Here is a 17,215-nt window from a genome sequence, read left to right on the forward strand (position 1 = left end):
AGTCTTGTTCCTCCTGCCACCGAACTTCACTAATTTCCACTATATCTAACTTTAACCGATCCATTTCCCTTTTTAAATTTTCTAACCTACCTGCCCGATTAAGGGATCTGACATTCCACGCTCCGATCCGTAGAATGCCAGTTTTCTTTCTTCTGATAACGACGTCCTCTTGAGTAGTCCCCGCCCGGAGGTCCGAATGGGGGACTATTTTACCTCCGGAATATTTTACCCAAGAGGACGCCATCATCATTTAATCATACAGTAAAGCTGCATGTCCTCAGGAAAAATTACGGCTGTAGTTTCCCCTTGCTTTCAGCCGTTCGCAGTACTAGCACAGCAAGGCCGTTTTGGTTAATGTTACAAGGCCAGATCAGTCAATGATCCAGACTGTTGCCCCTGAAACTACTGAAAAGGCTGCTGCCCCTCTTCAGGAACCACATGTTTGTCTGGCCTCTCAACAGATACCCCTCCGTCGTGGTTGCACCTACGGTACGGCCATCTGTATCTCTGAGGCACGCAAGCCTCCCCACCAACGGCAAGGTCCATGGTTCATGGGGGGAGGTGAAGTAACACACGTAACTTAAACGCCAGAGTGCCGCTGCAAAGTCAAACACGATGATACACGATCTCTATGACCCAGAGTATGTACTGAATTACCTTAGCGAGGCAAGGGGCGCTGACGGGAGCGATAAACGGGGGCAAGTGCGTTCATACACCCAGAGTCACGCTTTCCGAGGCACAACGCTCGGCTCTTAAAATAATACGGCTTTCCGACCTCAAAGACACATTTAGTCCGGCTGTCAGTCTGAGTCGCTACAACCAGAAAGAATGACAGTGCACTGAGTTTCAGCGAAACCGACGGATGATGGTCTACCCGCTACCTGCTTGCTGACATCAACACCGAGACACAGTCAGCCTAATGCATACCACAGCCGTCGTCTGCTCTTGAGGGCTGTTTGAACGCCGCGGACGAGGAGAAGTCTGGTGCGTGGCCGGCCTCTCTCAGTTGACAGTCATCGTGGATGATCTGCAAGCTGCCATCTCCACACCCACCAGGTGTATCGCATTCGTGCTTCCCCCTGAACATGTGCTGCAGTCTTGGTCGATCCAGGCCTAGTCTTCACGACAGCCGACAAACTGTGTCACAGTTGGGTGTCCTCACTTGAGCACGTGACGGTCTATTTTCGAGAGTGGTTAGGTGGCAGCTACACCACTGTAGAACATTTGGGCGGGTGACTCCGTTTAGTCTGTTCCCCGCTGCTGCCAGCAAACACGCGGCTTTGGCTCACTAACCTGCGGTACGACGCCACAACTCTTTGCGGCACTAATGCCCGGTTGCCTATCGCTGCCCAGGAGACGCTTTATAACTCTGTAAACTCAATTTGAGAACAACAGTGACGGTCGTACCTACACACTAGAGCGAGAAATGACCTTTACGTATTTCCCACTGTTGGGGCCGTCTGTGCCTCAGAGAGGAGTTCAACATGTAGCAGCAAAAAGTTTTGATCATCTGGCTAATAACATAAAATGTCTGAAGGGTAGCGAACCAAACTTTAAATCTAAGTTAAAATCGTTTCTCCTGGACAACTCCTCATAATCCATTGACGAATTTCTGATTAAAACCTGGTAGTCAGTAAAAAAACAATAAAAAAGAAATACTTGTTTTTAAGTATAGTTGCATGAGCAGGAATAAAATTGTAGTGTGTTGATTAATGTTAATAGAATCAAGACTACATATCCTCTAAACTGACTCGTTCCACATCATTTCGATAAAAGAATCGTTCAAATGGTCCATGGAACATCTTATCAACTGAATAACTAACTAACACGAGGAAGATACCACGGCTTCACTGACACTCCTGGTCACAAGCTGGATCCGTCACCCACATCCTGTGACTGGCCTGCTGCTTGCAACGCACTCAAGCTCTGTGGGTTGCATAAACATGCAGTTCCTTTTATTCTGTGTTGAGATTAAGATATTTTACGAAGTAGCTTTGGAGTTGCAAGTTGTCAAGTTAGACGAACTCTGAAATATCATGCAATAGATCTTCTCCCTATACACAAACTGCCTCCATGTTGTTGTTTTCGATGACCCACACTACTCTGTGAAATCATGACTAGAAAACAACCTATCCACAAACGAAATGATACAGAATATTAGAAGTACATTATTTTCTACTTCTAGCAGTTTTATGTCAGCTGTTCATTGAAATTGTGATTAAATCAATAAAGTCATAACTTAGTAGAGCACTGAATGGTCTTTACTTGGAGTTAGCAGTGTCAGTAGAAGATATGGGTACTAAAAAGCTATTTGAGTTGATTTCTAGACTCTACAAAACAGCAAATGTGCCAACAAGTGTGCTAAACAGCATTATGATCAATCTTCCGAAGACCTATTGGCAATCAAAGCTGGCAGTTCCTGTTATAATTCCCTATCTAGAATAATAACGGAAAGGGAAACGGAAGAGGCACTGGACGAAGATAAGGTAACGTAAACGTACCAGTGGAGCAATCCAAAATTTCGGCTGCTAATGAGGAGACTACACGAGAAATGAGACTAGTATACAGTATTCGTAAACCAAAGGAAATGTGTAGACAATCGAGTAAAATGTTCATAGTGTGTAAGACAAAAGACAGAGAGAATGATATGTAAACTGCAGTACAAGTGAAGTAATAAAACACAAATATCATGGCAGAAAAATTTCTCTTAAGAAAGGTGTAAGGCAGCGTTGCATCGAATCACCACACTTGTTAAAATGGTATCTATGCTACTAAATGGTTAAAATGCTCACCTGTTCCGAGTTGCAAGTTGCCTAACTGCTTCTAAGGGCAACAGAAATATGATAATGTAATGTATAATTACTGTCCGAATTTAAAATTTTCATATGCTGTCATAATCTACTGACTAAAGGGTATAATCTTACGTTAAAGGTTTAACACAATAAGAAAAATGTAATATAGTGAATGTATGTAGTTCCTGATGCAGTGAACTCACAGCACACAAATTACCCAGGATATATTTATCCAGTACTTGAGGATGAGAGCACATAGCGATTCCCAGCAAACTGTACACATAGTTTCAAGCTATTTCTAAATTTTTTTCGTTGACACCACCTCACCAAATAATGAAAGGAAATAAGTATCACTTACTGAATTTCCGCTTCTCATGCACTAAATCTCCGACATGAGCTACCACGTTTTGATTTATTATTTCTTTACTATCTATATTCGTTACAAATTCTGCACACACCATACACATATTGCACTGAACGTACCTGAAAAATTATAACATGTTACGCGATACACAGGAGATATTCCGTCCTAAATACTGAGATGGGTGAAAAAAGTTTTCGGTTTTCCAGTTTTGGTTTTTATTTTTTTGTTTATCTTTGAATGACTAATCTGACGGTAACAAAACAAATATAATTAAGCTTTCACTTCTCCAAGCAAAAATATTTTGTGTAATTATTGTTTATCACATTAACTTCTTTGCACATTAATCAGTCGTTTGAAGCTGTTTTACACATGGCGCTGGATTGTTTAAAGAATTATGGCTAGGGTACACAAAAAGCAGTGGAAAAAGTGTAGGCATTTTCAGAAAAAGAATACGAGGCTATAGGTATCAATGCTAAGGTTCGTAGACGATGTAACCTTTCCGCCTAGTATTAATAAACATTTATGATTTGATAAATGATATTTCCATCCGGATGGGAACTACTCAGGAAGACGTCGTCATAGGGAGAAACAAAAGTGGAGTTCTACGGATTCGAGCGAGGAATGTTAGATTCCTTAATCGGGCAGGTATGTTAAAAAATTTATTACGGGAAAAGGTAGGTTGATGTTAAGTACAGCGCGGATTAGCGAAGTTCGGTGACAAGAGAAACAGGGCTTTTAGTCAGGTGACCACAAGATTATAAATACAAAATCAAATAGGCGTAATTCAGGGGCAGGCCTAACAATGAGAAAAACGTGAGGAATGTCGGCAAGTTACTATGAATGCCATAGAGAACGTATTACCACAGCTTATATGCAAGATAGTTCAGTAAATGATAGACATTGAAGACACGTGCAATGAAATAAAAGAAATTATTCATAGTTAAGGGAGACGGAAATTTAATTGTAATGGGGGACTGGAATTCAACAGTACGAGAAGGAAGACAAAGAACAGTTGTAGTTCAGTATGGACAGGGAGTGGGGTAGGAATGACAGAGGAAGACGCATAGTAGAATTTTGCACAGAGCATAATCTAATCATCACTAACACTTGGTTTAAGAAACATGAAAGTACTGGAAGAGATCTGGACACACCGGAATGTTTCACATTGATTATACAATGGTAAGACGGCGACTTCAGAACCTGATTTTAAACTGTAAAGTATATCCAGGGAAAAATGTGGACCCTGACCACAATTTATTTGTTGAGAACTGTAGATTAAAACTGAAGAAATTGCAAAAAGGTAGAAAATTAAATGGTATTAGACCTAGGTAAGATGAAAGATCGAAAGGCTGATGAGAGCTTGAGAGGGATCATTGGGTAACTATCGATTACAACAGGGAAAAAGAATACAACAGAAGACACATGCGTACCTTTTAGAGACGAAATAGTGAAGGCAGTAGAGGACCAGTAGATGAAAAGACAGGGTCTAGTAGAAATCCTTGGATATCACAGTAGATGTTGAATTTAAGTGATAAAAGGAGAAGAATATTAAAAAATGCAGTAAAAGAAGCGCGCGAAACGGAACATAAACTTCTAAAAAACAGACTGATGTGAAGTGCAAAGTGGCGAAGCAAGAATGCCTAGAGGATAAATGTAAGAATACATAAGTCATAAGGAGAAACCTTTGGAGAAAAGACAATCACATGTATAAATATCAAAAACTCAGATGGAAAACCAATCCTTAGTAAATAATGGAAAGCTGAAAGGTGGGAGGAGAATACAAACGTTCTACATGAAGTAAATGAACTTGAAGGCAATATTATAGGAAGGGAAGAGAGCTTAGATGAAGATGAGATGCGAGAAACGATACTGCGAGAAGAATTGACACATCACGCAAAGACCTAATCGAAACAAGGCCCATGGAATAGGCGACATTTCGTATCAACTACGTACATTCTGGGGAGAACCAATCGCGTATGTGAAATCTTATGGGACTTAACAGCCAAGGTCATCAGTCCCTAAGCTTACACACTACTTAACCTAAAAGATCCTAAGGACAAACACACACACCCATGCCTGAGGAAGGACTCGAACCTCCACCGGGACCAGCCGCACAGTCCATGACCGCTCGGCTAGTCCCGCGCGGTGAGAACCAATCGCGATAAGACTATTTATCTGATGTGTAAGGCGTATAACACAGGCGACCTACACTCCAACTTCAAGAAGAATGTAATAATTCGAGTTCCAAAACAAGCAGGTGTTGACATGTATGAATGTTACCGAACTACCAGTTGAATAAGTTATGTTTGCAAAATACTAACACGAATTCTTTACAGAACAATGGAATAGCTACTAAAAGCCGACCTCGGGTAGATCAATTTGGGTTCCAGAGAAATGTAGAAACGCTCGAGGCAACAACGAGACTATGACTTCTCTTACAAGGGAACCTCCCTATCGCACCCCCTGCAGATTTAGTTATAAGTTGGCACAGTGGATAGGCCTTGAAAAACTGAACACAGATCAATCGAGAAAACAGGAAGAAGTTGTGTGGAACTATGAAAAAAATAAAAGCAAAATATACAAACTGAGTAGTCCATGCGCAAGATAGACAACATCAAGGATAGTCTGATCTCAGCAGCGGCGTGGTACCGTCGTTAGCGTGAGCAGCTGTGAAATAAGAGGTCCTCGGTTCAAGTCTTCCCTCGAGTGAAAAGTTTTATTTTTTATTTTCAGACAATTATTATCTGACAAACTCTTATGTTTTCATCACTTTTTTGGGAGTGATTATCACATCCACAAGAAAACCTGAATCGGGCAAGGTAGAAGAATGTTTTTACCCATTCGCCAAGTGTACAAGTTAGGTCGGTCGACAACATATTCCTGTCATGTGACGCACATGCCGTCACCAGTGTCGTGTAGAAAATATCAGACGTGTTTTCCTGTGGAGGAATCGGTTGACCAATAACCTTGCGATCAAATGTTTACGTTTCCCATTGGAGAGGCACGTCCTTTCGTCTACTAATCGCTAGTTTTTGCGGTGCGGTCGCAAAACATAGACACTAAACTTATTACAGTGAACAGAGACGTCAATGAACGAACGGACAGATCATAACCTTGCGAAAATAAAAAAAAAAGTTAACTTTCACTCGAGGGAAGACTTGAACCAAGGACCTCTTGTTCCGCAGCTGCTCACGCTAACCACGGGACCACGGCGCTCGTGAGCTTACCCACTCCTCGATGTTGCCTATCTTGCGCATGGACTACTCAGTTTGTATATTTTGCTCATTTTTTTCATAGTTCCACACAACTTCTTCCTGTTTTCTCGCTTCATCTGTGCTCTGTTTTTCAAGGCCTATCCACTGTGCCAACTTATAACTAAATCTGAGGGGGGTGCGATGGGGAGGTTCCCTTGTTAGAAGATAGGTTTGTAGATTTAGAGAAAGATTTCTACAATGTTACTAGAATATACTATTGAAATTCTGAATATGGCAGAGGTAAAATATACTGGCGGCAGGATGTTTACGAATTTTACACAAACCAGACGGCAGTTATAAGAGCATTAAAGTAGGCATGAAAGGGAAAAAGTGATTGAGAAGGGAGTGAGACTGGTTTGCTGCCTATCCCCGGTGTTATACTGTGCAAGACAGTAAAGAAAATCAAAGAGAAGTTCGAAGAAGGAATTAAATTTTGGGGAGAAGGAATAAAAACTTTGTGATTTGAAGATGATGATGTACTACTATTACTACATTCTGTCAGAGACAGTAAGGAACTTGGAAGAGCAGTTGAACGGAATGAATAGTGTAAACAATGAAAGATGAACATCCCTAAAAGCAAAGAACGGGCAATGAAATGTAGTCGAATTAAATCAGGTGAGACTGAGGGAATTAGATTAGGAAGCAACACGCTTAAAGTAGTAGGTGAGTTGTACTATTTGGGTAGAAAAATAACTGACGGTGGCAGAAGTAGAGAGGATATAAAACATATACTGGCAATATCAAGAAAAGCGTTCTGAAGAAGAAAAATTGTTAACATAGAATATAGACTTGGCTGTTAGGAAGTCTTTTCTGATCATAATTATCTTGAGTGCTGCATTTCATGGAAGTGAAACATGGACGATAAACAGGTCACACAAGACTAGATCATAAGCTTTTAAATGTGGTTCTAAAGAAGAATGCGGAAGATTAGATAGGCATAACAAGTAACTAATGTGGAGGTAATGAACAGACTTGGGGAGAAAAGAAATTTGTGACACAAAAAACAAGGAATCAGTTAATAGACACGTTATGAGTCATCAAAGGATCACCAGTTTGGTACTTGAGGAGAGTGTGGGCGGTAAAAGTTGCAGAGGGAGCCGGAGGCGAGTACAGTAATCATATGGAAATATGAGATGCAGTGGTCATCCGTAGATGAAGACGCTGGCACAGGATAGAGTAGCATGGAGAGCTGCGGCAAATCAGTCTTTGAACTGAAGACGTCAACAACAACACTACTAAAAATGAAACTGCCATTGTATGTATTGTTGTTGTTGTTGTGGTCTTCAGTCCTGAGACTGGTTTGATGCAGCCGTACATGCTACTCTATCCTGTGCAAGCTTCTTCATCTCCCAGTACTTACTGCAACCTACATCCTTCTGAATCTGTTTAGAGTATTCATCTCTTGGTCGCCCTCTACGATTTTTACCCTCCACGCTGCCCTCTAATGCTAAATTTGTGATCCCTTGATGCCTCAGAACATGTCCTACCAACCGGTCCCTTCTTCTTGTCAAGTTGTGCCACAAACACCTCTTCTCCCCAATCCTATTCAATACCTCCTCATTAGTTACGTGATCTACCCATCTAATCTTCAGCATTCTTCTGTAGCACCACATTTCGAAAGCTTCTATTCTCTCCTTGTCTAAACTATTTATCGTCCATGTTTCACTTCCATACATGGCTACACTTCATACAAATACTTTCAGAAACGACTTCCTGACACTTAAATCTATACTCGATGTTAACAAATTTCTCTTCTTGAGAAACGCTTTCCTTGCCATTGTCAGCCTACATTTTACATCCTCTCTACTTCGACCATCATCAGTTATTTTGCTCCCCAAATAGCAAAACTCCTTTACTACTTGAAGTGTCTCACTTCCTAATCTAATTCCCTCAGCATCACCCGACTTAATTCGACTACACTCCATTATCCTCGTTTTGCTTTTGTTGATGTTCATCTTATATCCTCCTTTCAAGACACTGTACATTCCGTTCAACTGCTCTTCCAAGTCCTTTGCTGTCTCTGACAGAATTGCAATGTCATCGGCGAACCTCAAACTTTTTATTTCTTCTCCATGGATTTTAATAGCTATTCCGAATTTTTCTTTTGTTTCCTTTACTGCTTGTTCAATATACTGATTGAATATCATTGGGGAGAGGCTACAACCCTGTCTCACTCCTTTCCCAACCACTGCTTCCCTTTCATGTCTCTCGACTCTTATAACTGCCATCTGGTTCCTGCACAAATTCTAAATACCCTTTCGCTTCCTGTATTTTACCCCTGCCACCTTCAGAATTTGAAAGAGAGTATTCCAGTCAACATTGTCAAAAGCTTTCTCTAAGTCTACAAATGCTAGAAACGTAGGTTTGCCTTTCCTTAATCTATTTTCTAAGATAAGTCGTAGTGTCAGTATTGCCTCACGTGTTCCAAAATTTCTACGGAATCCAAACTGATCTTCCCCGAGGTCGGCTTCTACCAGTTTTTCCATTCGCCTGTAAAGAATTCGTGTTAGGACAGTAGTTATGAACTCGTAATCAAGGAGACTCATCGACTATTTATTATTTAATAAGACTTAGTTTCAAAAGCCTGCTGACCGCACTGTTCTCGTTTTTCAGCAGTTTACCTGCATCACTTCCGATTATCGATGAAATGATCCCTTCAAAGATATTAGCGTAAATTCCAGTCTCACTTCTATGAAGCTGACCAAGTACTCTGTCTTAGAAGACTGGACATTAAACAGTGAACCTGCTATTTTTCTTCCATTCTTTATTTCTTCCAAAGCAGTTCCTGTGAGATATAGAGAAGTAAAAATAATAATAATGAGCGTATGGCATTGGTGGCCGGGAGACCCCTCGCGGGGCGGTTCGGCCGCCGCGCCACAAGTTCTTTAACGTCACTACGGCGACTTGCGAGTGAATGAGGATGACATGATGAAGAAAGACAACACAACACTCAGTCATCTCGAGGCAGAGAAAATCCGCGACCGCGCCGGGAATCGCACCTGGGACACCGTGCGCGGGAAGCGAGAACGCTACCGCAAGGCCACGAGTCGCGGACTATAAAGAAGTGTTAAGTGATCGTGGAACGTACTGTGTCAATTCCTGATGATTGCGAAAGATTTTTCTGTGCTGAAAATAAGCAGCAAAAGTGATACGCAAGGTACCCACATGGCGTCAGATAGAATGGGTTGCACCAGCTGGTTCGCAAATATGGAACAGAGCGGTTTCCCAGTGTCCGGGGCTCAGTTCACACCAAGACAAATCTCTGTCTTCATCATGCTGAAGGACGGTTTTGCATGGTGAATACCACTTCTGGTTTTCCCAGTTGAATTACGATCAACCTAAACACAGACCATGTTTAGAGTTTATAGCGCTGCTGGAAGTGCCGCTCGCTCTTGTCCGAGGCTTACCTGCTGGTCGTTGATGTACCAGACGAGGTGGGCGGCAGGCCTGGACGGCCCAGAGCTGCAGTCGAGGCTGACGGTGTCGCCCACCTGGTAGCGAGGTCTGCCGCCGGAGATGCGAGGACCCTCCTGGGGTAGCGCTGCAACACAGAACACGACGCGGTTACTGACAATGGGAGCAGGCGGAAATTCGCTACAAGGGGCGACTCTCCCTCAGTCAACTCTCAAGAACCTGCCATCTAACTTCTGGACACGTAACATGATACAGATATAATGTAATTTCATTTCTTGTCGATATTACACTGTGATATAAATGTCCTATCATGAGTTTCTCATACCGTTTCCTCAATTACCATGTTTTTGTCTTGTAATTAAATAGACATTTGCATGAGGTTAACTGCTATGTAACTGTTCTTGTAAGTGAAACTAATGCGCAACTATAAAATGGTGAGAAACTATATTGTAAATGGATAGTGTGGATTGAAGTAACCAAATGTTCTTTACAGCTAAGACGAATGTGCATGACAGCAGTACCGTATCAGGACGAGCGAGTCTGGACTGAATAGTACGAGCCATTCTAAAACAATGCAATGAATGCAATTACTCACGATTATAACGGTGAATGACTTGAGGATCAACATAATTAAATCATGAAACTTCCTGGCAGATTAAAACTGTGTGCCAGACCGAGACTCGAACTCGGGACCTTTGCCTTTCGCGGACAGTTTAAATCTGCCTGGAAGTTTCATACAAGCGCACACTCCGCTGCAGAGTGAAATTCTCATTCTAGAAACAACCCCCAGGCTGTTGCTAAGCCATGTCTCCACAATATCCTTTCTTCCAGGAGTGCTACTTCAGGAAGATATGCAAGAGAGCTTCTGCGAAGTTTGGAAGGTAGGAGACGAGGTACTGGCGGAATGAAAAGGTGCGAGGAAGGGGTGAGAGTCGTGTTTGGGTAGCTCAGTTGGTAGAGCACTTGCCCGCGAAAATTAAAGGTCCCGAGTGCGAGTATCGGTCCGGCGCACAGTATTAATCTGCGAGAAAGTTTCACATCAGTGCACACTCCGCTGCAGAGTGAAAATCTCATTCTGGGAATGAAATCATCTCTCCTCATCAGTGCACTGTTCCTTCCGAAAAACGAGGATCAGTCAAAGAGTAATGCCCGTTACTCTTTTTCGTCAAAAATTTCAAATGCACCTACATAGTTTGAAAACCACAACATTGGCGATAAATTTATTACTTTCCAATATAGTCTCCATCCACTTACACAGTTTTGGTACACCTTTTAATAAAGGTAAGGGCAAGTTAATGCTTCCGAAGCCACTGCTGAAAATGAGCTTCTTTTAGTGGCCCAAACAGATGGAAGGCTGATGGTGCCAAGTCAGGACTATACTGAGTACGAGGCAAGACTTTCCATCCAGTTTTAACAATCGCTTCAACGGCATGATGACTGGTGTGTGGTCTTGCATTATCGCGTAAAAGAATTTCCTCCATAGCTTTGGTTCAAAAGGCTCTTAGCAGTATGGGACTTAACATCTGAGGTCATCAGTCCCCTAGAACTTAGACCTACTTAAACCTAACTAACCTAAGGACATCACATACGAGGTGTGGCTAGAAAAAAACCGGACTAGTACTGGTGAAACAATAAAACGAATGCAATAAGGCTGAAAGCCGCGTGGCCTGTCACGTGACTCTCGCTCCGCCTACTGCTCGAGTTTCATCTGCCTCCTGCACTCAGTCTGCCCGTGGCGTCTGTTTTAAGTAGTTGACGTTTTGTCTGTGCGTCGGAAAATGTTGAGTGTACAGAAAGAACAGCATGTTAACATCAAATTTTGTTTCAAACTAGGAAAATCTGCAAGTGAAACGTTTGTAATGTTACAACAAGTGTACGGCGATGATTGTTTATCGCGAACACAAGTGTTTGAGTGGTTTAAACGATTTAAAGATGGCCGCGAAGACACCAGTGATGACACTCGCACTGGCAGACCATTGTCAGCAAAAACTGATGCAAACATTGAAAAAATCGGTAAACTTGTTCGACAAGATCGCCGTTTAACAATCAGAGCAGTGTCTGAGTTAACAGGAATTGACAAGGAAAGTGTTAGGCAGATTCTTCATGAAAGTTTCAACATGAACAAAGTGTGTTCAAAAATGGTTCCAAAGTGTCTCACAACTGAACAGAAGGAACGCCGAAGAATGATTTGTTCTGACATCCTGGAAAACATTGAAAGTGATCCCACCTTCTTACAAAATGTTATTACTTGCGATGAATCGTGGTTGTTTACTTACGATCCCGAAACTAAACGCCAATCGATGCATTGGAAAACTCCTGGTTCTCCACGACAAAAAAAAAGCACGAATGTCAAAATCGAAACTCAAGGCAATGATGATTGTTTTTTTTTGACATCAAAGGGATTGTGCACATTGATTGGGTACCAGAGGGACAAACAGTGAATCAGCATTACTACATTAGCGTCCTGGCTACCCTACGTGAGCGAGTACGGAGAAAACGGAACGATTTGTGGAGAAAAAAGTCATGGATCCTTCACCAAGACAATGCCCCAGCTCACAGTGCGTTGTCAGTGAAGACGTTTTTGGCAAAACACAACATTCCCATCTTAGATCATCCACCCTACTCACCTGATTTGGCCCCCTGTGACTTTTTTCTTTTCCCTAGTCAGCTGTGAAAGGAACTAGATTTGAGACTGTTGAAGCAGTAAAAGAAAAAGCGACAGAAGTAATGTATGGACTTACCGAAAATGATCTGCAGCATTCGTATGGAGCGGTGTAGAGACCGAGGAGGAGAGTACATTGAAGGAGATAACATGAAATTGTAAATAATTGTAAATAAATGTTTTTTGCAACATCAGTCCGGGTTTTTTCTAGCCGCACCTCGTACATCCATGCCCGAGGCAGGGTTCGAACCTGCGACCGTAGCGGTCGCGAGATTCCAGACTGAAGCGCCTAGAACCGCTTAGCCACACCGGCCGGCCCTCCATAGCTTTCTTGGGCAACTCGCTGAAGACGTACTCTACGCTGTTTGACAGCTCTGACGTATTGGACAGTTTATTGTGCATTCCTGCTCTAAAAAATCAACCGTAATCACACCTTCTGCATCCCAGAATACTGTAGCCGTAATTTTCGCTGCCAGTCGCACAGTTCTGAACGTATTCTTTTTCGGTGAGTTTCTGTGATGCCATTCGATACTGCCTACTTGATTCTGGTTCAAAAAATGCACCCGTGTTTCGTCTCCAGTCACAGTTTTTCAAGAATCTCATCTCCAACTGGAGGCGCTGAAAGAGTTGGGAGGCAGTTGTTTTCTTGTCACCTTATTCTGGTCAGTTAACATCCTTGGCATCTAAGTTGCACAAATCCTTAAGTACCCCAGTTGTTGAATAATCGTCATCACACTGCTTTTATTAAGGAGGTAATGTTCCACAAATCGTCTGCAGCCACACGGATGTGGCCACTAAAGATAACATCGACTTGTTGCGTCATCCTACGATGTTTTCCCTTCAGCTTCGTAACAGCGACAAATCCATCGTCTAACAGTGCTGATATCCGCTGTTACATCTCCGTACACATTTTTCACTCTTTCATGAACGTACATTGGCGTGTCACCTCCCGCATTCAAGAATTCTATTATAGGACCACTGTCTAATACGAACATCGATATCGGTCGTTTTGCACAAGACTGCAATACTAACATCTGTTACAGCAGAGTGTTAACTGCAACGGATTCAAAAAAGCTTTGCGGAATAATGCCAAATTCAAATTTTTCACATAAGAACCTCTTTTAAAGGAGAAACCATAAGAGGCAACACGTTCTGGTTGACCATCGTTTTGCCGTTCGAAGTGGCCGTGCGGTTAAAGGCGCTGCAGTCTGGTACCGCAAGACCGCTACGGTCGCAGGTTCGAATCCTGCCTCGGGCATGGATGTTTGTGATGTCCTTAGGTTAGTTAGGTTTAACTAGTTCTAAGTTCTAGGGGAATAATGACCTCAGCAGTTGAGTCCCATAGTTCTCAGAGCCATTTGAACCATTTTTTTTACCCTCGTTTTATGGGTTAAATTCTACATTCTGTTTACTTGTAACAGTCGCTTTTGTATCGAAATGTTACTAATACTGGTATTGTGTGTGCAACTACTGAAATGTTTTCTTTCATCATGAAAGTCGTTTCGTTTTTTTCATTTAAAACATCGCCAATGATAGGGTTTTCTTGCTCATTTCTTTCTTCCACTGTAGATGTGAGCCTTCACGCACTTTTCGCTAGAATTTTCCTCTTCTGGACTGGTGTTGTACGTAAAAAATAAAAGAAGCAGCGAGACCATTAAGGACCAAAACTGTGCACAATGAAGCTGTCAATGAAGTCTGCCGGTAAGGCAACGCTTTTCGGATGGCCCATAATACAGGCCACGTGCAGAGGGGCTGGAGGGAGCGCGTGGGAGGACTGTTTCGCCGCTACTGTGTCTTCGGCCTGCTGCCTGTGTCACACCACCAATCAGACAGCTATATACTGCGGGCTGCCTACGCTCAGGTCTGCCAACTACGCAGCCCTGTGGAGATCGACAGAAACAGTCCGTCATCGACGCAAACACAACGGATTGTTTTCAGCTAACCACCAGCAACTGCCACAATGCCTTGTAGCGGCAGCCCTGCAGCTAGTAGCGGGCGTACTGCAATTAACAGCGCTGCATTTAAGGCACCACTTCTCTCCCGGAAAATCACATGCCTGCTGAACGGCGCGAAACCCTTCGGAAGCGCAGGTAATTAGGACGCCACACGGTTGCTCCGCTCTGCAACCAATGCGCACTCCGAGCTTACGCCGGAGTAACCCATCAATCGGAGTTCACCATCAGCTATCGCTCACAGTCCGGGCTTATACTGGCTGCGCTCTGCAACCCAAAAGTCGAACTAAACACTCAAGCCATCGCTGGATTGGACTCCATCTCAACCATCCTCGAGCTGCTGCTGCACATGTTCTCGAGCTCACGCCTAGTTGGATTTCAGTTGAACTGTACCTGAGCCGAAACTTCGCTGAACCTCATCTTCGACTGCTTTCAAACTGGACCTCAGCTTCAACCGATCCCAAGCCTCGCTGAGCATAGTCTTTAACCATTCTGCAACATTGAGCCCATGCCTCGCTGATCTTATAATCAATCATGGAGGCCACGCCACACTGTACTTCATCTTGAACCATTCTGAAGCCCACACCTCACTGCGCCTCAATACGTGTAATATTTATGGCTTAGTCAGCCATCATATCAGGCTCCAAGAAGCTGTTCCCAGAGCAGTGGAGATGCAAGAAGTATATAGATGACGAAATGTGGTGTGAGGTACCTGTGACAGATGTCAGATTCGGTACCATTCCTGTGAGAAAGACCTCCTGCATAATGCTACTGCTCTGATATTGGCTGCTGTGTTCGGAGCAAGGGCGCCAAAACGTTAAAGTATAGTTATTATTATCAGTTAAACTACTCATTGGAATGATTTCACTTTTAAATATAAATATCTCTCAACAGCTGACTATCAATCAGTCATTTAAGAATTATTAAAAAAAACCATTTCAATAAAAAACAAAAGACTAACGAAATTGCGGACGAAGCACTTCGGAAACGGTCGGGTCACGCCTTTTCTGGCATGGCGCGCGAAGTGTTTCGGGCTGTTGGTCACTCTGGATTGGGCAGTCGAGAAGAACAGACGTTGTCTGTCGTAGGATGTGTTTCCAATTTCTATTTAAGTTCCTGTTCGTCACTCTGGATTAGGCAGTCGAGATGTACAGTCATGTTGTCTGTGGCAGGACGTGTTTGGCAGTATTCAATATTAAAAGATTCACTCCCGTAGTCATGAGGCACAGACACGTGCCACTAATAGTGTAAAGATACATTTTCGTAAACATTGTGTTTGATCATGTACTTTACTGTATCAAGTCATTCTTCCTTTCTTGCCGTACACGACAGATTGACACTTCTTACAGTTTTTTTAAAACACAGATGTTGAAACTATTAAAATGAAACTGAATGAAATGTCCAATGGTCTACTTTTGCTGTATTTGTTCAGGTCTCTTATACACCCCCAAAACCGGTTTCGCCACTTCTGAGATGCATCATCTGGTGTAAATACACTCCTGGAAATGGAAAAAAGAACACATTGACACCGGTGTGTCAGACCCACCATACTTGCTCCGGACACTGCGAGATTAGATTAGATTAGATTTACTTTCATTCCAATTGATCCGTAGTGAGGAGGTCCTCCAGGATGTGGAACATGTCAGAAAAACAACAATACATGACAAATGAACACTAAGAGTCATTTTACAAATACTATTGCACTGAATTTAAAATAAAAAAGTTTTATATTTATTTATAAGGTAAGAAACATGTAATACAACTACTGTAATACTTATTTACAATGAACACATTACTGCACTGAAATGGTGCAGAAGTTAGATTATACTTACACACACACACACACACACACACACACACACACACACACAAATTTTCAGTGAATACATTACTGCACTGAAATTGTGCAGAAGTTATGTTGTACTTATATACAAATCAGTTGGTTTTCCTCAGAAATTCATCAATGTACTTATATACAAATCAGTTGGTTTTCCTCAGAAATTCATCAATGGAGTAGAAGGAGTTGGCCACCAATAAATCCTTTAGGCTTCTCTTAAACTGAATTTCATTGGTTGTTAAGCTTTTTATGGCTGCTGGCAAGTTATTGAAAATGTGTGTTCCTGAATAATGCACACCTTTTTGTACAAGACTAAGTGACTTTAAATCCTTGTGAAGATTATTCTTATTTCTAGTATTGATTCCATGAATTGAGCTGTTGGTTTGAAAAAGTGATATATTTTTAATGACAAATTTCATTAAGGAATAAATATATTGGGAAGCTGTAGTTAGTATCCCTAGTTCCCTAAACAGGCTTCTGCAGGATGTTCTTGAGTTCACACCACATATAATTCTTACTGCACGTTTTTGTGCCCGGAAAACTTTAGCTTGGCTTGATGAATTACCCCAGAAAATAATCCCATATGACATTATGGAATGAAAGTAAGCATAGTATGCCAGCTTTTTCATTTTTATATCCCCTATGTCTGACAAAATTCGCATTGCAAACAGAGATTTGTTAAGACGCTTCAGCAGTTCTGTGGTGTGCTCCTCCCAGTTGAATTTATTATCAAGCTGTAATCCCAAGAATTTAACACCGTCCACTTCTTCTATCTTCTTGTCATCATATGTTAGACATATACTCTTGGGACACCCCTTACAAGTTCTGAACTGCATGTAGTGTGTTTTTTCAAAGTTTAGTGACAAAGAATTGGCTAGGAACCAGTGATTAATGTCTACAAATATTTTATTGGCTGATCTTTCTAAGACTACACTTGATT

At 42.1% G+C, this 17,215-nt stretch overlaps 1 protein-coding gene across 1 annotated transcript in view; it reads right to left on the reverse strand.

Annotated features, from left to right (window-relative positions):
* Nucleotides 1–17,215, reverse strand: part of LOC126417161 (uncharacterized) — a 255,884-nt gene that overhangs the window by 109,822 nt on the left and 128,847 nt on the right. The window contains exon 4 of the mRNA XM_050085058.1: nt 9,818–9,951. Coding sequence (XP_049941015.1) covers nt 9,818–9,951 — 134 coding nt within the window. The remainder of the gene's footprint in view (nt 1–9,817; nt 9,952–17,215) is intronic.

The sequence above is a fragment of the Schistocerca serialis genome, chromosome 8, assembly GCF_023864345.2.
Source record: "Schistocerca serialis cubense isolate TAMUIC-IGC-003099 chromosome 8, iqSchSeri2.2, whole genome shotgun sequence".
Lineage (NCBI taxonomy): Eukaryota > Metazoa > Arthropoda > Insecta > Orthoptera > Acrididae > Schistocerca > Schistocerca serialis.